At 38.4% G+C, this 26006-nt stretch overlaps 1 protein-coding gene across 4 annotated transcripts in view; it reads left to right on the forward strand.

The window, feature by feature from the left end:
- The window catches only part of cnksr2.S (connector enhancer of kinase suppressor of Ras 2 S homeolog), a 208619-nt gene that overhangs the window by 165299 nt on the left and 17314 nt on the right, over positions 1-26006 (forward strand). For all 4 annotated transcript variants that reach the window (XM_041583636.1, XM_041583634.1, XM_041583633.1 and 1 more), the window contains 5 exons: positions 4090-4163; positions 5589-5660; positions 14868-14944; positions 15537-15637; positions 18684-19209. In XM_041583636.1, the coding sequence (XP_041439570.1) occupies positions 4090-4163; positions 5589-5660; positions 14868-14944; positions 15537-15637; positions 18684-19209 (850 nt within the window). The remainder of the gene's footprint in view (positions 1-4089; positions 4164-5588; positions 5661-14867; positions 14945-15536; positions 15638-18683; positions 19210-26006) is intronic.

Below are 26006 nucleotides of genomic sequence, written 5' to 3' on the forward strand. Positions count from 1 at the left end.
GGTGAAAACTTGTCACGGAAAAATCTGGAGTGTTTAAAAAAAAATTGGCCACGCGTCAGAATAGTTGCTGGCATAAAAATTGGCGCGTGTCAAAATTATTCGGACACCCATTGACTTTAATGCATTTGGACAAAATAGGCGCCCGTATAAAAGTTGTCGCAGGCGTCAAAATTGACTAGTCGCAGGGCCGTATTTACATAGAGGGTGCCCCTAGGCCCACTGACGTTTGTCGCCCCTGTCCCCTCCCCTTTATTCATGCAAATTTTCATCATCAATGGGGAAATGTAAAAAATGATTGTATCTCCAGCACTTTCCCAGTGTTTTTGAACCAATGGGGCTGTGGTTGGGCAGCATGCCTCCCCCCTAAAATCCTGCCACCCTAGGCCCGGGCCTAGGTGGCCTTTCCACAAATCCGGGCCTGACTAGTCGTAAAATAATTTTGACGCCCATTGACTTCAATGCGTTTTGCGAATTTTCACTAACTAGCATATTTCCCATCATTGTATTATTGTTTTTTAAGACACCTTGGGGGTAATGTAATAAAAGTTTTATAGCTCATAGCAATCGATCTAATAATATTAACCAGATGACCAGTAAATGCTGCCTGCTGATTGATAGATATGAGTTACAAGACTATGGTGCCAATTTCTCAACTTTTATTACATTGCACAAGTAATATACTGTTCTTCTGTAAATTGCCTGGCCTACTAATCAGATCTGATGTGTGGGGTTCATTACAGGATAGTGCAGAGAATACCCCAACTACTCACTAGGAGGTCGAAACCATCCTACATCACCAGGTGCCTTTCCTTCTCCAGTGCTCAACATATGTGCATGATGTGGAGCTGCTTGTAGATGGCTTGGGAATCAGACTTTAATTAAACCATGCAAGGGTGGTAGCAGGTTACAAGAAAAGTACAATGGGGTTGCAATTAAAGTTTTTCTAATTAACCTATACAGGGGCTGAGGAGGAGCATCAGGTGACTATACATTATGGGCTATGCAATGTACTTTATTAAATAACTAACCTTGTAATAGTCATCCACCCCAAGTGAAAATGACCTCTTCAGCTGACCTGGTTGTATTGTGAGTGTGTTGACAATGAGTGCAGATGAATTACCACTTTTAGAAAAGTAACACTACAGATCTTACTCTCAGAAATTACACCAGGAAATGCTACTCTCTGATCTGCTCTCATGGGGTTTTTTTGACGTGTGGGAGGTAATATAATTTTATTTAAATTAAAATGAATGGTTTCTTAGAAGCACTATATTAACCTGGCAACTATAAAGAATTTTTCAAGGGCAGCACTACCCCCCACAAGCCTAAAGTTGGATAGCACTGATTAAATAGTGCGCTATATGTAATAACATTTTGAGTTTATGATACCTCCTGTTTTAATGGACATCTGTTCCATAATTATGTTTTTCATTCAAATATAGGCACACCTGTTTTCTATTTTAGTGACTTGAACTGTATTTACATTCTCCATAATTATGGCTTTTCTGAAAGTAATTATCTTAAAAAATGAAATGTTTCTGAAGCATATAAATGTCCACATGGCTAATTTGTTGGAAGTAGCAAACTGTGAATTCTAATTTGTCTTTACCGAAATGGTATTCAGTATCTGTCAATAAGACAATATCTATAATTAATGAATAACGTTCTTGTGTTTCTGACATACAAGCTACTTTGATTTCAATAATTAACAATACAGTGTAAGGTTTGGACCAAGAATGGGATGTCTTATGAGGGCAGATTGTTGGTTTTCCAAGTTAGTGGTATATAGAGTAACATGATTGGTTTCTACTAAAACTAAGGGGGTTATTTATAAAAGTCCGAATTTATCTCAATATTTTCTGCTACAAACTCTGATCAAATCTGCTTGGGTTTTTTTACGCTTATTTATTATTGCATTTTCCCAAAATTTACATTTCGGGAAAAAAAATCAGATTTTCACTATTTTTTCAGATTTTTCATCCGATTTTCAGGGTTTTTTTCAGATTTTTCACCTGAAAACTCTGATTTCTTATGCTTTTTGCCCAAAAACTTTGAGGTATTTCACGAAACCCAACACACATCAAAAAATCATTGAGACTTTTCCCACTGACTAATATGCAACCTCGACAGGTCTGATATGCAGATTCAGATTCAGACTTTTCCATCCTCTGGGTTTAATAAATTCAGAAAAATTCATGATTTTTTAAAATCAATAAAATTTTATAAAAAAAATCACAACTTTTTCGTGATTTTTGCATTCAGAGTTTAGTAAATAGCCCCCCTAAATGTAACAGTTAAAAAAACAATTGATTTGACCTTACATGGATGTCTGCTGAGTAGGTTACCATCAGTTACAAGGCACTGGTTTATTGTTACAGTCTAGGTGCCCTTTGGTAGACTGGAGGCAATAAAAACCCTTTGGGCAAAGTTTCGGATTAGAAACTGTGGGTAATTTTTGTCTTTTTGTATCAATTGGTGTCAATTTACTAGGGTTATATTGATTTTAAAATTCAGCTTGGGGATTTGATAAATCCCAGCACTTACTGTAGCTCTGTGTTCTGGAGTTCTCATTTCCGCTTACTTTTGTATTCCTCTATGGTTTGACTCTTGTTTGTTTCCCCTGCTCCAGACTGTAACTGTCATGTACCACTTTGTTTCCGCCAGTTCTTAATCATGGTATAAGCTTGCCTAAAATGATTATACAGGTAGTAAAACAATCTGCCAGTTGGAGTCTTGAATGACATCCTGCCAGAATTGACCTGTTGTTAATTATATTTGATAATTCCGTTAACACATTATTATATAGTTTCCTAAGTAAAGTACACCTAAAATTCTAGCTTCTAAAAGTGACATAAATATGAACTCGCCAACAGTCTCAATTTCAGATTTTTGATGAAATACAATTGAAGTAAAAAAAAAAAAAAGGTATTATCAATCCAACCATGACCAGAGTTTTAATATGGCTTCCCAGCAATAGTGATTTTCCAGGAGACTGCTTACAGCTTTGGGCTTCTTCATCTCTGTGGCATTCATATTCATTGCATTGGTGCGAGGACCATTCCTCAGTGGTGTGTATCTGTGATAAAATTCCTCTTGCTCCTTTAATTTTCATTTATGCCCGTGGTCTATGTGGGAAATAATATAAAGCAAACGAGGTGGGGAAAGAATACCAAAAAGCGCTTATAGCTGCATAGGTGCCTTTATTCACCTTTATTTGGTATTCTTTCCCCACCTCGTTTGCTTTATTGGATTCAGCTTTGGATGGAAGCAGGGGCTCAAGATACCTTCAAGAAAAAACAACAAGGGTGATTTATACCAGTTTATTACTTGGAAATAATATAAAGCTTGAATATACAAGGAAAAAATAAGAATTGCAGAAGATTAAGCATAACATTTATCTAAAATCACACATCATTATATAACTTTTAATTGGATGATGCAATGAATAATGAATTAATGCACAAGATTGTACACACATTTCTAATTTTAAGACATTTGTTATAGAGAAAAAGCAAAGAATGGCCTAGATCAGTTGTTCCCAAACTGTGAGCCTGGACCCCCTGGGGGGACACAGGGCAGGTAACAGGGGGCTTCAGTCTAAATGGCAGTTAGGGTGAGAATTCAGAAGAATGGTTATTTGCTGTTCTACATACACATGAAAGTCCAGCATGATGGTAGTTTGAGGTTCTTGAGTGATTTTTGTCCTAGATACTCTTGAAACTTTGACTTTATGACTGGTGCTGATATTTTCTGTATCTATACTCATTCCATTTCCATGTACAAAGGAGGCCCTTTCAAATGGGGACCTGGCCAAAGGTTGGACTTGAGCTGGGGCTTGAGCTGAAAAAGTTATATCTACAGTTAAAAGAACTGCCACTTTATATATATAAGGTTCTTAACCATTTAGCCGTTTTGAATTTATACCACAAATGATATTGCTAGCTCCCTTGCAAATCTGAAGCTAGCTTTTGTTTAAGAGGTGTAAATAAATGTATTTTATTTTTGGCTTAATAAATAAATTATTTTTAATTTTCATGTAACACTAAGCATCCAAGCGATTCATCTGTTGATGTGTGTGTTTATTCTTAGGAAGAGAAAGCTGAAGGCTTCATCAGTCTGCCTGAATTTAAAATCGATCGAGCCAGTGAATGCCGTAAAAAATTGTGAGTATAGATGCCAAGGATATTCATGGCTGGATGGCATTTTCATGTTATGCATAAATGCTGAACTATCTTAATTGGTATAGTGAGTTTTATTCCGTTTGGTTAAAAGCTAAAATGCTAAATCTAATAATGAATTTCCCCTTGCAGAAGTGGTTTGGCCTCACAGGCAGAAGCAGGTGCCAAATGAAACTGAAGGAAATGTTCACTTTTCTTTTTAATGTTTGTTAGCAAGAGTGCAACTGACTTTCGAGGAAAGTACTTTTAAAGTTGTTGTTTTATCGTAAGTAATAAATCAATCATATTACAATTCTTAAAGGTGAAATAAACCCTAAAAAATGAATATGGCTAAAAATGTCATATTTTACTACTGAACTTAAAGAACCAGCCTAAAGCTTTAGCATCAAATTTGTCACAGGAGCTCCCCATCTTGGATTCTGTTAGGAATGTCAGTGACACGGACATGCTCGGTTGTTGAGAAGTTAAGCTTATGGGTCGTCACAAGTAATCAAGCAGAAAATTAAGTTTGTCTGTCATATACATTCCCCCTTATTAAAGGGGAAGTCAAATAGAGGCAAACGCTCTCATAAAATAAAGCAACCCTTCTGTTATTCAATTTTGGTAAAAATCTTTTTTTTGAAGCAAGTTGTAAAGAATTCGGCCTGTTGTACTGGAGCAGGAGCAGACAGGGGATGTTTAATAGGACCTTAAGAACAATAGGGCATAATGTAGGAGAATTAGGGTTGCAATAGGGGTAGGCAGAAGAGGCATGTGCCTAAGGTGCAGTGGTAGGGGGGTGCTGGGCACACACTTATTTCACTTGCATTCCCCTAGGTGTGGCTACTAATTATGTATAGCTGCAGGGTGTTTCAGTGCATGAGCACGAGGGTGTGGAGTGTGAGAGGAGGTAGGTGCTACAGGGGGAAAGAAAGATAAAAATATAAAGCACAAAGGAACAATACAACATTACTTTAATCACCCACTTTGAAGCAAGAATGTTAACGCTTGTCTTTTTTTGTTGCCCCTGTATTGAAGTTGGTAATCATATTTACAGTTAAATGATCAAGTATTGTCTGTACTTATATCTGCCATCATATCTTTCTATACATTTCAGTTCAGACTTGAGAGCACCTAATTAAAGGACCTGATTAGTGTGCAGTCACCCATTTCTAACCTGAAGGCCAATGCTGTTCACTTTAACTTTGCTACGACAGTAACCCAGCAGCAACATGCCGGGTTAGAAACAGATCTTTTTGGAGAACGCCCATCAGTTTCAGCAATTCAAACTGATTATTTATTTTGGAGAAAATGGATTCTTTAAAACTTGTAAATGTAGTTTATTTTATTATGTTAATAGGTTTCTAGTAATAATGTTACCTTGCAGTAATATGTTCTGGTTTCCAACACTGCTGCGTCTTTTCTTTCTAGTGCATTTAAAGCCTGTCATCCAAAGATCAAGAGCTTCTACTTTGCTGCTGACAACTTAGATGATATGAACAGGTAAATAAAACAGAACACATGATTGTTATTTTCATTGCTGTCTGCTTTTGTAGCTGCTGAAAGACTGATGATTAAACTCACCATTTCATTGGGAAGCTGTTGATTGGCTGTCAGTTTCTAAGATTAATTCCAGGGACTTTGGCATATCTCTGTGGGCAATGAGATTTTTATTTGCAAAATGAAGATGCTGCCATATATACAGTAACTAGTAGAATTAAGTCAAAGGCAACTGGACATTTAGAGTTTTTCTTGAAAACGTTCACCAGTAGTGATGGGCGAATTTGCGCCGTTTCGCTGAAAAATTAGCTTATTTCCCACAAAATTCGCGAAGCGACGAAACATTCGCGAAGCACGACATTTTTTTAACGCCGGCATCCATTTTTTTGGACGCCGGCCCACATTCGCGGGCGAAAATGCGCCGGCAACCAAAAAACTGCGTCCATTTTTTTTGATGACGCCGAATTTTCACGGCTGTCAAATTCACCGCGAATTTGCACCTGGCAAATACATTTGCCTATCACTATTCACCAGTAATCCGAGCGGCTTCTTCAGTTCAACTGGGAGGAAGGGGGGTCGCCGACTCCTTTACTGTTTTAAGTGATACATTTAGTTGATACATTTGTTATCTTTGTCCCTGCTGAGCAGAATCCCTGTTTCATGTAAGGCAGCTGTTAGAATTGATACAATAGTTGCTAATATTCCACAGATGCTGCTGAGAAATGGATCAACTAATTGTAGCAACTAAATGAAGCAAAGTGTAACAGTTCACAATCTTCTCCTCGATCCCTGAGCTGCCAGAATGAAACACCAGAGACACAAACATTAAAATTAAAATACATTTTTGGAGTACGTTCAAATAAAAAAATGGAAAGCAATTGAAAAAAAGTCTTTGTTTATGGTGAACAATCTGAAAACTACTGAACTGAAAAAAGCATTTGGAAGGTGAAACTTTAAACTGTATTAATAGATTAAAATTTGCCATTTAAATTATGTGAATCAAAATCCACTTACTTTCGCTCAGTGTTTGGTGTGACCCCCTTGTGTAGCAATAACTGCAACTAAACGTTTGTGGTAACTGTTGATCAGTCCTGTACATCGACTTGGAGGTATATTAACCCATTCCTCCATACAGAACAGCTTCAGCTCTTGGATGTTGGTGGGTTTCCTTAAATGAACTGCTGGCTTTAGGTCTTTCCACAATATTTCAATGGGATCAAGGTTAGAGCTATGACTTTCCAGAACATTCACTTTATTCTTCTTTAAACATTCTTTGGTAAAATGACTTGTTTAGATTTTGAGATTTGTCCACATGATCTTTATTTAGCAAACTGTAGACAGTCACGAATATTTTTGGTAGAGAGCTACCCTGCCGTACACACCATTGCTGTTCAGTGTTCTTCTGATACATTAACATTTGTCAATGTGAGACAGGCCTTATGTTGTAGCCTCTAGGACTATTAGACGCCTGGTTGACCACTTCTGGGTAGGGTAACAATGATCCTGAATTTCCTTCAAATGTACACAATCTGACTGTTGATTGCAGTAGCGTCACTAGAGGGGGGCGGGCCCTGGTGTGTGACGCGCAGCTGGGCCCCACCCCCCTCAGTACAGCCGCATTTGTCAGTGGCGCGTGAGCTGCCGGGGGGCCCTGAGGGGGTGCGGACCCTGGCCCGCTCGCACCCCCTGCTCCCCTGGTAGTTCCGCCACTGGTTGATTGGTAGAATCCAAACTCCAACATTTTTGTTTCATACTGTTTAACCATGTTTTCTTCATCATCTTTTAGGATTTGTTTGAAAATCAGATGATGTTTTAGGTCATATAAAATATATGGGGATGCACCGAATCCAGGATTCGGTTTGGGTTTCAGCCAGGATTGTGCCTTTTTCAGCAGAATTCGGATTTGGCCGAATCCTTGTGTCTGGCCGAACTGAATCTGAATTCTAATTTGCATATGTAAATTAGTGGCGGAAAAGGAACTTATGTGACTTTTTGCCAGAAAACAAGGAAGTAAAAAAATATTTCCCCACTTTTTTCCTTAACCGTCTCTAATTTGCATATGCAAATTAGGATTCAGATTTGGTTTGGTATTCGGGTGAATCTTTCACAAAGGATTCGGAGATTCGGTCGCATCTCAAATAGTGGATTCGGTGCATCCCTAAAAATATAGAAAATTTAAAAGGGTTCCCAAACTTTCAAGCACCGTTGTAGTATATTACATTATACAGCTGCATGCATGGACTTGTTCTTGGGTTCTACTCTACTTCACTGTGTGTCCCTGATTCCCAGTAATCTAATCTAAAGTAGCATACCTTTCAGGCCAATGTACTGTAGGTCTGTGTGATATGTTAATGGCGAATAAATTCTTGCATAAACAATTAACATGAATATGTTTTGGAAAAGATTTTTTTGGAGAGATTTCTTTGTTTCCAATCACAGATGTTTCCAATTTGTCTACTGGATAACATCACTCTTTGAATTGCCTGCAAACTGACAGCCTTCTTACCCATTTGTGTCTCTGCACACGATCTTTCAACAATCTCACTTTATAAAATAGAATTTTGGGTTGTGGTTAGGGTCCCGTTTGAATGGGGGGATGCAGGATAGTCAAAGAGTTCCTTTTTAAAATAGTAAATGGTAAAAAGGTCTAGTTGTCCTCATTACTCAAGTTAACTACTGTATGTCATAGTGATTCACTTAACATATATTAAATGGCATTAACAACATTTATATGTTTCCATTCATTAAACATATCAACATTGGCTGCCAAATATGTCACATGCACTTTACATTTAGCAAAAAGTCATGGCCCAAGGGATACTGCATATGCATTCCTCAAGTAACCCGACATTTAAAAAAGCACAGAAACAGGCCATTATTACATATCACATAACAGTATTATGAACATTTCAGGTTGTCACAGATGATCATGGCATTTTATTGCCCACTCTTTCATATTTTCAGAGTCCAGAGAGTTGCACACAGAAAAAGTCATTTTCCACCCTATAAAGAAATTGTTACACTAAAGAACTTACTTCTTGATAAAAGGAAACAGGCTGTTTGGAAAACTGTTATGACCATAATAGAAACAGCATCAACCCTGAAAATGAAAGCTGGGAAAACCATTTACTGCATTTGTTTAGCCAATAAGCATGGCTTTCCCATCTGCAATTGTTTTTTTAGCTAGAATTATCATCATGCTATAAAGATAGATAATTTTACTTATTTTTTCCAATGGAATTTGATTCACAATCCACCAGTAATTACACTCATATTCTGTTATAATGACTATATGATGATTTTTATACCGGGTTTCATATGGCTCCGCTGGCGCCGAATTTTTCGCCGTTTCGAGAAATTCGCGAATTTTTCGGCGAAGCGAAACGGTGCAAATTCGCCCATCACTAGCAAACACCAATACTATTGGCAATTTCAGGTACTTTAAACTTCCCAGCTCCTGATTATTAAAAAAGCAAACTACAGCCTGTTGATGTGGGCTTAAAGGGCATGTAAAGGCAAAAAAAAAAAATCTAATTTTTACTTTATGTAATGAAAAAGAAACCTATCTCCAATATATTTTAATTAAAAAATGTGTACCATTTTTATAAGAAACCTGACTGTATGCAGTGAAATTCTCCCTTCATTTACTGCTGTGGATAGGAATTGTCAGATGGTTCCTAACTGCTCTGCAGGGAAACAATCATACTTATGAACAGCAGGGGGAGCCCCCGCCTTTTCAGACACGCAGAACTCAAGCAGCTTTGTTTGTTTCCCTGTAGAGCAGTTTGTGTAGAGATTTGTATTGGATTTTATTTTTGCCTTTACATCCAACTCCAGCTGCAGGGACAAAGATCATGGAGCCACATTAAAACAGATAAACGGGGATTCTATTTGGAGGAATTCGTTTGCTGCAGCCACTGGTTTTGCAGAGTTGGAGAAAGTTTGTATTAAACAATACAGAAACGATAAAATCCACATTAGATTACATGACAACACAGGACCCAGTGCTGTTTGTATATTCTGATTATTATCTTATTGTCTTGCTGTTTCGGCTTCTATTATTTGACTTGTACTGTTTTGATCATTTATCATGATCCCCTAAGCAGTCCAGACCACACTGAGCATGTGCACAGTCTTACAAAGCTATAAGATGGTGACCCCCTGTGGCCAACTTTGAAAGCATAAATCATTTGTTTGATTAGGCTTGTGGTGCAGTAAGTTCATGTTTATATTTAGTATACGTAATACAGCATTTCTAGACTTATTCTATTTTAGACTTTACTTCCCCATTAACTTGTATCTGTACATATGCATTCCTTTCAAATACAGATATTTTTTTGGCCTGTTTAGCCACCACCTAGTTAAGATTGCTGACACCAAACCTGCAGTCTACTAAATTCCTTTCAACAGTTAGTTTATAATCTGAACATTAGTCTTTCCTTACTAGTGTATATTGTATTTTCTGGTTACTTATTAGAGTTTATGTCAGAGAATAAAGGTTTGGTGTTGCAGTGTGAATGTTGCAAATGATCAGTTTTCTAGTATGACATATTTTAGGGTTCTACTGAAAAACTGCTAAGAATACAACACTACTGTTTGTATAATTAAGGGATTTGCAGGAGATTTACAAGCCAAAGACGTGAATGAAAGCAGTTTGTGTGGCACAGCAAATGTCAGTATATGGGTTAAGCTGCAAGGCACAGCTTAATGAGCCAGAAGTCTGTTAGTGGAAAATGATCATTGATCCTCATCATGGAGAAGGCTTTCATTTAATGTGCTCATAAAGAAATTAAACATCACTTCTATAACCATAAGATCAGTGTCGCTGCCTTGCAGAGGGCTTGGAGCAGTGGGAGGGAGGTGAGAATTCCAGAGAATGCCTATTTGTTCTTATAGATGCACGTGAAACTTGAAGGTCAGGAAAGGTGAAATAAGGGGTCAATAGCTATATTCTGTTCTAGATATGAAAGTATGACTGACTGACTCCACCACACAGATTTTCCTACATCTATTATTTCATGAGCTAAGGGGGACACTGACCAAAGGTTGGATCTTTAAAGGTGACCCTAACTTGAGGCTGGACCTTCAAGGAGGACCCTGATTTAAGTGGGGTTGTGACAGTAGGCTGGGCATTCAACAGGGGAATTGACCAAAGGTTGCCCCTCCATGGGGGGCCCTGGAACTTTCAAGTGGTGCCCTAACCAAAGGAAGGAGCTTCAAAGGGGGACTTTGACCAAAGTTTGGGCATTCAACTGGGACATGAACTGAAAAAGTTTGACAACCACTGTTTTAGATGCACCTGAATTTAACTAAATGTAATAGGGTATGGGAAAAGTAGTGCAGACCTGCCTGAAGGAAGTGTAAGAAGGATATACCCATTGATATTATAGGATCTTTAGCTGTTGATCTTCTCTTTTTTGTGACTTTTACCTGACATTTAATAAGAACTAAAGTTGAAATTTCTGGTGATTATTATCACTTACCTAATACCCTGGACTGGTGCTCCTGATAGCAGAAAGCTGCTCGGGCTCAGGGTATTTCTGTAGAAGCTCATTGGCATGATCGTCCTTCCTCTTCAGTCTTCCTTTTTTGGGACACACCTGGGCACGTTCACAGTAGCATGGGAAAGCCTGCTTTTTGTGTCTAAGTTTGGCTTTCGTTCTACTGGCAAAGATCTTCTACAAAAATACCCAGGGTCGGTGCAGTTTTCAATGAACAGGAGCACCTGCCCAGGGTCTAAGTTTGGCTTTGGTTCTACTGCCAAAGATCTTCTACAAAAATACCCAGGGTCGGTGCAGTTTTCAATGAGCAGGAGCACCTGCCCAGGGTATAAAGTAAGTCATTATAATCACTGGGGGCTGCCGAAAATGTTGACACCCCCAATGATTTAAACTTAAGTTCTTTTTAAACTGGTTCTCTGGTTGTTTGAGTCAGCATGGTCTATATCATACAAATAAATGTGAACATTTCCTTGTCACTGCTTCATCACAGACCATTGCTGGATGTTAATACGAGTAATTCCCACACCCAGATTTATTATAGTTGAGTGACCTCTTGCACGTGACTGAGAATTACAAAGACCAGTCTGCTACAACTTCTCAAAATGATTCACCAGGGGAGAAATACATTGTCTTAAGTGAAGGTTTAGGGTTCCCATAGAAACTGTTTTCCAAGGTACCAGTTATAAAAAAACTGAAATCTAAATAATAAAATGGTATAAAGGTTCAATTCAAACCATGGCAGTTGCACCAATAAAGCCTCCTCCATCTGTATTTTTATGGACACATGCATTAAACAAGTAGAACATGCTGCATCAGTCAGTCGCCTGTGAATGCAAAGCATACAGTTCTTGACACTGTCTAGGATTCCTGCCACCCACGATGACTTTTAGGTGTGAAATAATGAGAACGTTTCGTTCTACTGGGTTTTTTTTTGTGTGACATTGATGTTCACCTTACAATTTACAATGTCTTGTATGAAATCTTTGGTTAGATCTGCCTTTTATAGATCCGAGACTTCAAAGTGTACTTTGAGTAAACTGACAAGTATTACGTTTTTATAGTCTACAGTGAACTCTCCAAAGATTCTATCCTTGATTTAATCTGTAATCATATCCTGACTGGCAGACTACAACTGCCAGACTACGACAACTGCCAGTCTGTCATATGACAATGCGCACACTTGCCAAAATATTTGAACAGTTGATATTTCTGTTCCTTAGAACATGCTGGTCATGACTTGCAGTTTTACTGAAAGCCGTTCAGCAGCAAAGCCTTATATAAATAACATTATGTGGCTCTGTGAAATTACTGATTTAATAGCTATATTTCATGGATGCTTAGGGTCAGCATTATTGCATAGTAATTTTTTTTATCGACGAAGTAAATTGCAAGTGCTTTGGAAAAATATTATTACTAACACAGGTGATCGATATTTTTTGTTATTGTGCAATTTGTTACCAGCTGAACTAAATACAGATCAATCAGGTTTTAAAGGGAAACTAAAGTAAAGATCTGCAGTGTCACTACCCACAGCCAGCAGCCCTGTGCTATATAATACAAAATCCTTAATCTGCCTCCTGTTGCCTTCTGGGTTCTGCCATTGATCCCTTCTGCTTCTTTCTTTACAAGTATACAAGTCCAGGTCATGGAAGAAGAGGGCTGTGCCTTCCACTTACCTTTAAGAGTGTGCCAACCCCGTTGAGCTGAATGTAGCATTTTGTTGGTCTGTGTGAATATACTTGTTGTTGCTCTAATAAAGTCAAGTCAAGTCAAGTGGATTTTATTGTCATTTCAGCCATATGCAGTAAATAAAGTACAAAGTAGAAACAAAATGACGTTCCTCCAGAACCCCCCGGTGCTATACAACAACTCTAGTACACGGTCATGCTGGGCAAAGTAGACATTTCAGTTCCTTATGAATATATTCAGTCCTTAGGAGTTGAGATACCCGATGGCTTGTGGAAATAGACTGTTTCGCATTCTGGAAGTCAGCGCTTCGGTATCTTTTACAGGATGGCAAGAGGGTAAAGAGATCATGTGCAGGGTGGGTGCTATCCCTGACAATGCTGGTAGCCTTCTGGAGACAGCGGGTGTGGTAAATATCCGTAATGGCAGGAAGCGAGACCCCAGTGATCTTTTCCGCTGTCCTCACCACCCGCTGCAGGATCTTGCGATCTGATACAGAGCAGTTTCCATACCAGGTAGTGATGCAGCTGCATAAAATGCTTTCAATAGACCCGCTGTAGAAGATAGTGAGAATGGGTGGTGGAAGGTGGGCTTTTTTCAGCTTTCGCAAAAAGTAGAGACGATGCTGTGACAGCAGAAACTGATTGCATAGAGGGTTGCACAACATCTTTGTCAGAAATTACCTAATTTGTAGCAAACATCTACACAAATTAATTGGGTATATTCAAAAATTCTAATTATCTAGTCCTAAAGAGCACCTATTACAGCAAAACGTCCCTCCCCCCCAGAAGGTGCAAGCTAATATAACCCTGCATACCAGTTGAGGGAAAACATGTTATAAATGCCCCTAGTCACCTGCAGGAGGGAGCAGGGGCAATTTTAGGCAAACTGTAAAAGAGGCTGTAGATCCATTTAGTGAGATAAATCTCAGAACTTAAAGAATTTTTATAAAAAAAAAAACAGTTTTACCATTATCATGGCAAAAGTGGTCAATGTGCAAAAAAACTGACTAAACATTATAACAGGGGTCCCCAACCTTTTATACCCGTGGGTCACATTCAATTGTTGAAAAAGAGCTGGGAAGCAACACAAGCATGAAAAAAGTTCCTGTTGGAACAAATAAGGGCTATGACTGGCTATATATTAGCTCCTATGTGGACTGGCAGTCTCAAGGAGGCTCTGTTTGGAAGTGCACATGGTTTTTATGCAACCAAACTTTGCTTCCAAAATTCCTGGAATTCAAAAATAAGCACCTGCTTTGAGGCCACTGGGAGCAACATCCAAGAGGTTGCAGAGCAACATGTGGCTTACGAGTCAGTATCGCTTTAAACACATTTTCTGGTGCCTTTACCAATGTCACACTGTATCATTGCTGATACAGCCTCTGTTAAAATGCTTCTCTTCATTCGTTCTACTAGTAATCTCAAAGCAACCTGTAGGAATTGTGTTGCCAAATCATATGTAGTCCTGACAGGTGCAACTTTGCTTGGAGAGGACCTTACACCAGGGTGCAAACACTTGTTGATGTTGGTTGGGGCATTTTGATTTCAGCTATTACAAACACTTTGTAAGTTACTGTATATATATATCAATGGTTGAGCCTTCAGCCTTGTCTTTCAATTCCCTTTTTTTGCTGACATTTAGTTCTGATTATACTGTAAAATATCAGAAAACACAACAAAACAGTGTCTATGTGTGTGAAAAGCCAGTTTATATCTAAATACACACAATCCCATTTTCTTTGCAGATGTTTGATGTCTTCATTCATGGTTTTCTAGCTTTAAAAAAAATGGAAATCTTTGTTAAAAGCACTTTTGGCACATCAAGCTGAATTATGCTTCAATCTAGACAGCAATTATGGCAGCTAACATCTGGCCATAAGTAATAGTTTGCCATGTGGCACAAGCTTGGCAGCCATATGATATGTATTCAGTGCATTAAAATCAAAGGCAGCAATAAAATCAAAGGCAGCAAAGAAGCTATTGTGTACTATTTGTGTAATTCCTGTTTTTTGCTGTTGCAGGTGGCTTAGTAGAGTGAACCTAGCAGTGTCTAGCTATGCAGAGCGAGAGCGGATTAAACAGGATCAAGGCAGCATTAGTAAGTTTCCAAATATTCTGCATGAAATGAATATATGTTCTACAATCCTAAAAGAAGTCTAGTATCTGTAGGTATTCTCTGTATTTAGAAGGGTAAAATGTGTGTATGATTATACACATATACACCCTTATAAACATCATGTTTGCACCAGAGTTATGTGCATTGACTTTACTTTTATTGCAAATCGGACATTTTTAGGTAAAATTGTGAGGGTGGGTTGCTGCGATTTGCAACAAAATCACATTCCTGAAAATTCACATTTTAGAAAAGGCAATATGGCGATGATCCATCGCACGGCGCTTGATTTCTCCTCCCTGGCTATCTCCTATAAGGAAGGCAGGGAGGAGAAATCAAGCGCCACACTATGGATCTCCTGATCACTTTCTGAATAGGAGCTAAAGTGGAGTTTCGGTAAGTTATTTCTTAATAAAGACTGCGATTTTAACGAATTTTAAAAAAAAAAGTTTTGATGTTACTGGCTCTTAAAGTACTATTGTATGAAAGGTGCAATGATCTTCCCGTACACATTTGCACTGTGTTTAAAAAAAATGCAGTGAAAGAGGCAGAAATTAAATATGATTTTATTTATTAGATTATTGGAGTGAGAGTGATCAGGAAGAAGTTGATACACCGTCAACACCAAAACAAGATAGCCCACCACCACCATATGATACATACCCAAGGCCTGCCTCAGTAAGTACAATCATGTTATTTAATTTTTTTCACATTTATTTTATATATGTGATTTGTATGTGGTTTGCATTGCTCCCATAGAAATCTTATCCAGACTTTATTTCATAGGCATGCCTTTTATTTATTAATCTTCAGCCATTTATTTTTAGTAAAAATGTAGAATTGTGTAAGTATGTTGGCATTTCTAAGAAGATAGATGCTATAATGCTTCTTATTCTGTCCTGCCTGTTGTAGAAAGTCCAAAGTTTACTGTAGATATATCTTGTTTCTTTCCATTAACCAGTGTTTGCGTTAAACTTGTCCGTTAATATTCTTCTTCCTTTATACTTATGTCAAGTCAAAAATGAATATGATGGAGGGTTTACTACTTAAAGGGATTCTGTTGTGATTATTATGGTATAGTTTTTACAACTAAGTTACATTGCGCATAATTCATTCTACCATTTAAAATGCTATTCTTGAAGCAATAAATGTATTTTAATTTTTTAGTAATATTGGTGTGTAGGCAGCAATCTTAGTTATTTTTTTGCCTGGTCATGTGCTTTATTAAGAGCCGCACTTCACATTGGAATTGCTTTTAGACAGGCTATAGTTTCTCCTATTCTGTGTAACTGGAGGAGTCGTAGCCTGGGTTAGCTAGACTTGGATATTTTCTAACCTGTCTGATCGTCTAATCGACCGATAACACGCGGCCCGAAAATCCTACGAAACGGAGATTTGTATGATCAAATCTTTGCATCTATGTTGAGCTTTAGGCCTAGAGGCAGGGCAGGCAATTACTTTAACTTTCCATTCTGTATTTGCTGGATTTCACTGATCTCTTCACATTACCCCTCAAACCTCACCATCTAATTGTGTAGACAGTGCATGGACACTGGTGGGCACTGATGAACAGCTTGCCTATATAATAGATTCCACAAAATGGCACCTGCTATGGTTGTAGATTCCAAGACTAAAAAACTAGATTTAAATATTTTTTTTATTTTGCTTGACTATCACCATAAAATAGGATTTAGAATGATTTATTATAGTAATAAGTCCCCTTTAACACAAGAAGTGGGAACTAAAAATGTTGTACATTATGTTTTGGGCTTCTATACCAGTTTAAAGCAACCACAGCCCTTTAGCTGCAAATATCCATGTCTCAAAAAATGCCTGAGCACATAAGATCTTCTAAATAACCTCTAGAAACCTTTTCTTTCACATCAGGCACATATTATATCTGACATGCTACAAAATGGTGTGCACTTCCCCAGGAGAAACCTAAACTAAGCAGCAGTTACCTCTATGCAGAATAAATCTACAAATCTATAAACCTGCTTCAGCAAATCTATAAACCTGCATAAAAATACAAATTTGGAAAACAATATACTGCACTTGATTGATAATTTAATTAATGTTTATGTACTGTAATCATTCCAACATGATCTTGTCTCTTACAGACAATTAGCAAAAATTACTTCAGGAGTTTGCAGCAAAGCACAGAATGTCTTTTTTTATTTCTCAAATGATATTTGAGTGCCACTTCTGTTGCTTTTAGGACTTTACTTTATAGACTGCACTGTCTGTGTTTCCATGGAAACTAAGAATTTGCATATATTTGCATCCTTTACTTCTGGAGTAAGGGTTGCTGATAATACTGTCAGTATAAATTAATTCATTTAAGTGAATATTATTCTATGTTATATCATTTTTTTGCACAGTTTTGGGTATTCAAGGAATAAAAAAAAAACTATTGTAAGTAAATAGAAAATTGCATTAGAGCAGAATGGCAAATGTAGAACTGTACATGATACACAAGATTAGTGAGCGTATGAAACATTTCTATGGTTTTATTCGTCCTATACATCTCACAGAATAGTGGAGCATTTCTATGTAGATCCTTAGTTTTAGTATCGATGTAGCATGATCATTTTCTGCTATATTATGGTGATGGTTCCAAGCTCAAAAGTTGGAAAACGAATTAAACACATTTAGTAAACTCAAAAAAGACAAAACCCATCAGGGTGGGAAGGGATTGAGATTTTTTTTCAAGATGGTTGTGAGGGTCCTGATGAGTGGAAGTTATAAAGGGCACCCCTAAATATCTGCCCAAACTTTCTTTTTCTGTTTGTGACTGGGCCTTCTAAGTTTCTAGGAAATTCCTGATACTGGTATGTCTCACATGGTGTTTCTTTCTTAATCTAGCTCTAGTTACTATTTTATTACTATTAGTGATGGGCGCAAATTCGCGGGGCGAATTTGCGTGATACGCTTCGCGAAACAAGCGTGAAAATTCACTGACGAAAGTTCGCCGGCGTCAAAAAAAAATTGTCGCCGACGTCAAAAAAAATGGACGGCGGCATTAAAAACGGGCGTCGGCGTCAAAAATGTTCCGTGAATTTCGAGGGTAATTCACTAATTTTTCGGCAAAGCGAAACGGCGCAAATTCGCCCATCACTAATTACTATATGTCATTTAATTTTTGTCCGTATGGCTCTAAGTAGGTACAGGTATGGAATCTACTATCCAAAATGCTTACACTACCCAGTGTATGACTAATGTCATACACTATCCATTAGCACTCTAACGGGGAAATGTAATTAAAGTCGCAAAGAGAAATACAATTTGCACCAATAAGAATAAAAATCCAGATCTCGCAATGTAATATTGTTATTGCATTGCGAATTTTAATTGCGCACTATTAAGAAGTGCTTGAAGGTGTCGTAATATTTTGGAGCAAACATAACGACTTTTTCAGTAAGAAGTTTTATTACATTTACTGTGCATTGGCGCAAACTATAAAATTTGCAAACAGTCTTCCACTGTCGGAAGTGGTCGCTAAACATATTTTGCTTTTTTAACTTACCTATTACTGCATTTTTTCTATATACACCGCAATTACAATTTTTTAGATTACTCTGAACAAGGAATAATCAAATGCAGCAATGCCACAGCTTTTATATTTTAAAACCATAATTATTTTATTATAAATGGAATCAGTTCTGTGATTCTATTGGCAGCCTTTACCCTCCCAATTTTACTTGCTTTTCCTTTCCTCCTCTAGATGAGTTGTGCCAGCCCATTTGTGGAGCCAAAACACAGGCTATCTTCCACAGAAACCTCACAATCCCATTCCTCGCATGAAGAATTTCGACAGGAAGCAGCAGGTAGTACTACTGATTCTCCAGTCAGAAAAACGGCCAGTCAAAGGCGTTCCTGGCAGGATTTAATTGAGACACCGCTAACTAGCTCAGGACTTCATTATCTTCAGACTCTTCCTCTAGAGGACTCTGTATTTTTGGAACCAGCTGTGGTTACCCCTGATCACAGACGTCAGTCAACCCTTCCGGCTCAAAAGTGCCATATTCAAGATCATTATGGTCCTTTTTCTTTGGCAGAGGGTAAACAATCGCGAGCACAAAGTGGTAGTGGGGCAAAACCACGTAGTTTTACACTCCCACGAGATGGAGGTTTGAGCCACTGTGCTCCATTGTCGCCAGTGAGTATTTTGGAGCCACTTGAATCCTCACCGAAACAAAAAACACAAGGAAAAGCAAAGCCTAATCAACCAGAGAAAGCTGAAGATGCAAGTAGGTTTTTCATATTCTCTTAAGAATATTGTACAGTTTGAGATTAAGTCTAACACAACATAATTTTGATCTACAAGCTTTGTAAATAAACAACCATTTAATCACTTTAAATATATCTGGTGTAACAGGCTGCTCTCCCTGGAAATGAAATGCAGAGAAGTATTCCAGAAATCTATGTGGGCCTCGTTATATTGTTTCAGTGAGGTGAGCTATAAGTATATTATAGCACCTGATTGCTACCCTAAAACGCAAATGAGCTATGAATTAGGACTAGATGCATTTCTGAATGGTAAAAGTAGCAGGAATCAGATGGCATCATGTGTCATAGTTGTATACAACAGATGGCCTTAAAACCCAAAGCCTGTCAAATTATGATGTCCAGTTAACGCTTCTTCATCCTTCACTTTCCAAATTCAGCTGGCTAACCTTATGCTTTGTGCAATGAAGATGACATGCCATACCTGGGATAAACCCTTTAGCAGAATGCTGGTTTACTTCTATGCTGGTAATGGTGTAAAGTAAAACATTTTATATTTTAAATACTGTATTTAGAAACTCCCAACCTAAATGCAAGGTTATGCACTTTGGCAAAAATAATAAAAATGCAAGTTATACACTAAATGGCAGTGTATTAGGAGTTTCCTCAACTGAGAAGGATCTAGGGGTTTTTGTTGGTACCAAGTTGTCTATTTCTGGGCAGTGTCATTCTGTGGCTACTAAAGCAAATAAAGTTCTGTCTTGCATAAAAAAGGGCATTAACTCAAGGGATGAAAACATAATTATGCCTCTTTATAGGTCCCTGGTAAGGCCTCATCTGGAGTATGCAGTGCAGTTTTGGACTCCAGTCCTTAAGAGGGATATAAATGAGCTGGAGAGAGTGCAGAGACTAAGTGCAACTAAACTGGTTAGAGGGTGGAAGACTGGAATTATGAGGGTAGACTGTCAAGGTTGGGGTTGTTTTCTCTGGAAAAAAGGCGCTTGCGAGGGGACATGATTACACTTTACAAGTACATTAGAAGACATTATAGACAAATAGCAGGGGACCTTTTTACCCATAAAGAGGATCACCGTACCAGAGGCCACCCCTTCAGACTAGAGGTGGTTCTTCACAGTGAGGACAGTGAGGTTGTGAAATGCACTGCCGGGTGATTCTGTTCATGCTTTTATGAGTGGCTTGGATGATTTTTTGGACAGACATAATATTAAAGGCTATTGTGATACTAAACGCTAAAGTTAGTATAGATATGGGTATATATAATTTATGTGTAAAGTATGGAGGGGTGTGTGTAGGATGCTGGGTTTTCATTTGGAGGGGTTGAACTTGATGGACTTTGTCTTTTTTCAATTTAAATGGCTAGAGAAAACAAGGTGCTCCAGAATGAAATGTAAAATGACTCACCAAACAGTGAAAGTGGTCCGGGTGCACCAGCCCCAAAGCCCCAGCTTTAGGGAGTGGTACAGCAAGGAATATGGAAGCAGAGCTGAGTGGCACTCAAACGGTTCCGCAGGACCAAAGATGTTCAGTTAAAAAATAATTTTATTAGTAGAAAAATTTAAAATAGAGCCGCATCTCCATCCACCCTACGCGTTTCACACCCTACAGGGCACTTAGTCATGGGCCCATGACTTAGTGCCCTGTAGGGGTATGAAAAGCGTAGGGTGGATGGAGATGCAGCTATATTTTAAATTTTTCTACTAAAAAAATTATTTATCCGTTTGAGTGCCGGTCAGCTCTGCTTCCATATTCCTTATCTTTTTTCAACCCAATTTAACTATGTAACTCTGTAACCACAAATGTACTTAATTCACTAGCATGTGTGGGAAAACTCAAGACAAATCCGTGGAACAGTTCGAATCATGCAACTTTTTCACTTGAAAACCATGACTTTTTTGGATTGTTGCACAAAATGACCTTAAATGATGACCTTAAAAAAGGTCCCAAAGAGGACTGAAATGTCAGAATTGTATGAGATATGTGTGAAATAAAATTACACAAAGGGTAGTGCTGGTCCCAGAATTTCTTTCCAAATATATATATATATATATATATATTAGACAGATCACACTTGTTCTTGATAATTCCATTGTTGTAATGTAGAAGTGCCCATTTTTAGAATTATAGTGCATAGTACCATAATATATATTTTAGACAAATTACACTTTTATTTTTGCTAATTCAGGCCCTTTTTAGAAGTACAGTGCATGATGCAAAGCTGAGGTTTCAGGGCTAGTTTTTTAGCCACATGGGTCAGTTTGTTCCTCATTACCAAATGTGTTTGATTCTTATTTGGAGGAAGTTGTAATTGGCAAGAATGCAAATCACATGATTATTCACTCTTACCTCCTAACCAATGGCATTTCCCGTCAAAGAGTCTGAAGCTGCCTTTCAGGGGGAGATTACATGCCTCCAGCTTTCAGTACTTGGTTTTTCAAGTAGGTCATTCTCTGGAAGCCCAAATTGCTTTATAAATGGACCTCTCGATGGCTACATAAGGGCATAACTACATAACTTCCTATTGATCAACTTGGTTTTCTTTTTTATTCAGTCAGTGTTGGTAAGATCTTACCAGACTTATGATCGCTTACATTTTTTTTAAAGCGTTCAGCACAGCTTTAACACAAGCTTTAACAGGCATAGAGGGCAATTCGATTGCGAAAGAGCTCAGCAATAACGAAGTTTCGCTCCCTTTCGCCAGGCCAATTTTCGCACAGGCAAGCTTTTGTTACTCCACAAATTCATCAAAATGCTAACTTTCCACTACGTTACCCTTTTTGCCAGAGTCTGCTTCTCCAGGTTATACCAGGCGAATTGACAGGATGAAACTACATCCTCAACAATCTTATTTCAGTGACATCATATCCTGTATGACGAAAAGTCATAAAAAAGTTAAAACGTTGGCGTTTTTTTAAATATTTTAAAGTGAGGTTATTTTTAAAAGTTGTAATTGTTAAACATATTTTTTTTACATTTTTTTAAACCATTGAAGGTCATGCCACATTTGTTTTAGGGTGGGCTCATGTGTCGGATAATAGAGGATCCCTTTTGTCTTATTTTAATAATAAGTGGCCACTTTAAGCATTTGCACCAACATCTCTAATAAAAAAATATATAAGACCTATAATGTATGTACCTGTCCTATTCAACTTGACCTAAGTGTGCTAACGATGTTTTGCTAGGAAGCGAAAGTTCGCTTTGAAATTCTTGCACTGACGCATTTTTAAACAACGTAACTTTGCATTTTGATGAATTAGCATATCTGCTACGAATTAACGTCTGAAAAAGTTGCACGAAGTGTTCCAAGGCGAAAATTTGCACCTAAGTAAATCTGCCCCATAGTGTGGAGTTAGAACTCGCCAGGTGATAAGCTGATTGTGTTTGGGGACCCCATATGGCACGCTAGTGATACAATTGCTTCACATTTAATCTTTCTCCTGTTACTATTGGTGGTCTGACATTATATGAAACTGTGTACTCTTATATAAAGCTCTTAAATTGCCCCACTGCTGTTGTACTCAGAAAGCACCTTGTTCAAGTTATTTAGTTAATAAAGTATCTTTTGATTAAGAACTACTAGTGCCTAATAATATTTGAGAGTTACAGCTCAGCAGCATCAGACCTTTCCTTCATTGCCTTGCGAGGACCCATCAGGGAGTAGCAGTGTAACAGTGTTCTACTGGTCAGCAGCTTTAGTAAAGAGGTGAAATCATTCGACCCTCCCTTTTACCCATCACTGTTTTGTTATTTAAACATTTCACTCTATAGGAGTTTTTCCAGTGGCTGCATTTGGATGAAGGTATTTTTAATTTTTAAAACACATGCCAAGCCTGAGATCAATATCAGCATTGTTAATGGTGATGACATTTTTCAGAGGGAACATAAAGTGTAACAGACAAAGATGATTGAATGTCAACATCAATCCTTCAGCGTCATTCCCTGAGATTTCCCTGTTAACCTGTCAGCAGCTTATTTGTGACATAGGTAAAGCATCTTCCCTGAGTTTGCTTTACATTATTATAAAGAAGTACAAGTATAGAATCTATTATCTGAAATGTTCGGGACCTGGGGTTCTCCAGATAATGGATTTTACAGTAATTTGGATCTCGATATCTTTAGTCTGTTAAAAATGATTAAATAAACACAGCAGGCTTAGTTACCATCGAGTACAAGGTACCTGTTTTATTTTTACAGAGAAATCAGTCAACATTTATAAATGATTTCATATTAATGGAGTCTATGGGAGATGGACTTCCTGTAATTCAGAGCTTGGATAAGGGATGCCACACAGATGCGAAACACAGCTCTCCAAGACACTATATCTAGATATATATCGATATATATACTTTCATAAAAACCGTGTTTGTCGACTTAGAGACAAAATTTCTCTACCTTCTCTGACCAATGCCTGTCCAGTTTTGAACCAATAGTCTGGGTTTTCAAGGGGGTGTCTGGGATAATACCAGGGTAGGCACCTGCTTAGAGTGCATTGAAGTGGGGCTGCAGACAAGGAGGAATAAGCAATGAAATGAGGGACTGACCGCTGAGGTAGGAGAAGTTCGAACAAACAAACAAAACAAGTGTATGGCAACAATGCAATTTGTGAGTGGGAAAGGGAGGTGGGGCAAGCAGGAAGGGTGACCTGTTGGGACACAGGTCAAGTAGTATTGCAATAGTACTTGGCCCGGCTCTGGGGCTGTCCAGTTTAAGGCTTTCTGCCTAGTTTTCAACATTGTCGAGCACACCCTTGACTTTGACACTCCCCCAACATCATCAAACCAACCCCTTTTGCCTGGGTTTAATGACCCAGTAAAGTGGAAACCCTAACTGCAACAGGCCCTTGAGATGTCAACCCTGAAGTTTAGAAACCAATGACCAGGGAAAGTCCATGCCGGCCACGTCGTACAACCTCACCCCAGCCTTTCACCCCTGTTAGCACCTTGATGTTGTGTAGCCAACAGGGAAGGTACGTGCCCCCAAGCTTTTCGCCCTAGGCACGTGTCTCTTCTTCCTACCCCTAGTTGTGGCCCTGCCAATGCCATAGGACAAGCGCTTGACAATTATGCCCCATAATAACAATTGAATTTGTCCTTTTTCAGATGATTTTGATGCTTTATTTCTTACTCTATATGCCACTGTAATTTGCTACCTGAATGAATCCCTTTGTTCAACTTTACCAAGATTCCTATATCTTGTACTTTACCAAGTTGATGTAAAGGTGCGGTATTCTTTATTCTTGTCAGTTTCTATGGCAATGCTTGTTTCTTTATAATAGTTGATCAGCCTCAGGCCTTGCAATACATTTCAGCAGCCGCATTTTAGTTTCCTTGCTGTAAATTCCCTCACTAATCTATGTGCTGCGTTCTTCGCCATGCAAAGGTTTTTCATCACCAAGGAAACCTGCCTGAGTTTGTTGGCGCATATCACCGGCAATTACTCTTGTCCCACTAGTGTTTGCTGACTTTTACTGTATTTTTATTTATTTCCTACTTTTTATATGTGTCTATTTGTAGAACTGGATATAATGAGATGAGGGGGGGGGGTCTTATACAGACAATAAAATATCCCCTCTTTGAACATGTTTTGTATAGGTCCTGGGACTCAGGACTCCTCAGTGGTGTAACTACCATACAGTAGGCCCCGCTGTTGTGCGGGTCCAAGATCATGGGGTCTCCTGTATGGTAGTTCTCTCTACCAAGATACTTTAAACAACAAGCTTCCCCTGCCTCAGTGTGTTATATGACACATATTACATCACTAAGCACCAATTAGAACTGATGACATCACTAAGCACCATTTGTGAGGATGTATTTTAGATTCATGGCTTCTGTATATTATATAACTTTACCTTCACAACAGTGGCAGAACTACCGGGGGAGCAGGGGGTGCGAGCGGGCCAGGGCCCGCACCCCCCTCAGGGCCCCCCGGCAGTCCGCGCGCCACTTTGCGGCCAGTTCCGGGTGTACGGAGGCGGCGGGGGGCCCGTCTGCGCGTCCTGCACCAGGGCCCGCCCCTTTCTAGTTACGTTTCTGCTTCACAAAGTTGCAAATGTAAAGGGCCAGTTCCTATGAATGTTAACTTCCTTGCGGCGTTAAAAGTTTTGGAAATCCAAAAACTGAATTGTGTATAATGAAAGAAAATAGAATTCTATACAACTTTCCAATATACATTTCTTAAAGAAGGTGTTAAAGTAATGTCTTTGAAACCAGTTGGCTGGTTACTGACAATTTTCTGCACTACTGACTCTTTAAACAGTATAATAAATCCAACTAATTGACAGACCTGCAACAAAAATTAATTATTGCTACATTGCCTTAAAGGAACAGTAACATCAAAAATAGAAGTGTTTTAAAGTAATACAAATATAATGCAGTGTTGCCCTGCGCTGGTTAAACTGCTGTGTTTGCTTCAGAAACACTACTATTGTTTCTATAAATGAAGCTCCCCATAGACGCGACGATTCTTCTTGCAGAACGACCGATTTTAGGGAAGTCCGACCAATCCTTCGAAATTATCGTGCGGTTAGTGGGATTCGAACGATCGTACATCTTACGATTTTTCGGCCGACATCTGTCAGGAAATTGATTGGCCAGGTTAAAGGAAAACTATACCCCCAAAATGAACACTTAAGCAACAGATAGTTTATATCAAATGGAATGACATATTAAAGAATCTTACCAAACTGGAATATATATTTACATAAATATTGCCCTTTTACATCTCTTGCCTTGAACCACCATTTCGTGACTCTATCTGTGCTGCCTCAGAGATCACCTGACCAGAAATACTACAACACTAACTG

Source organism: Xenopus laevis, chromosome 2S, assembly GCF_017654675.1.
Source record: "Xenopus laevis strain J_2021 chromosome 2S, Xenopus_laevis_v10.1, whole genome shotgun sequence".
Lineage (NCBI taxonomy): Eukaryota > Metazoa > Chordata > Amphibia > Anura > Pipidae > Xenopus > Xenopus laevis.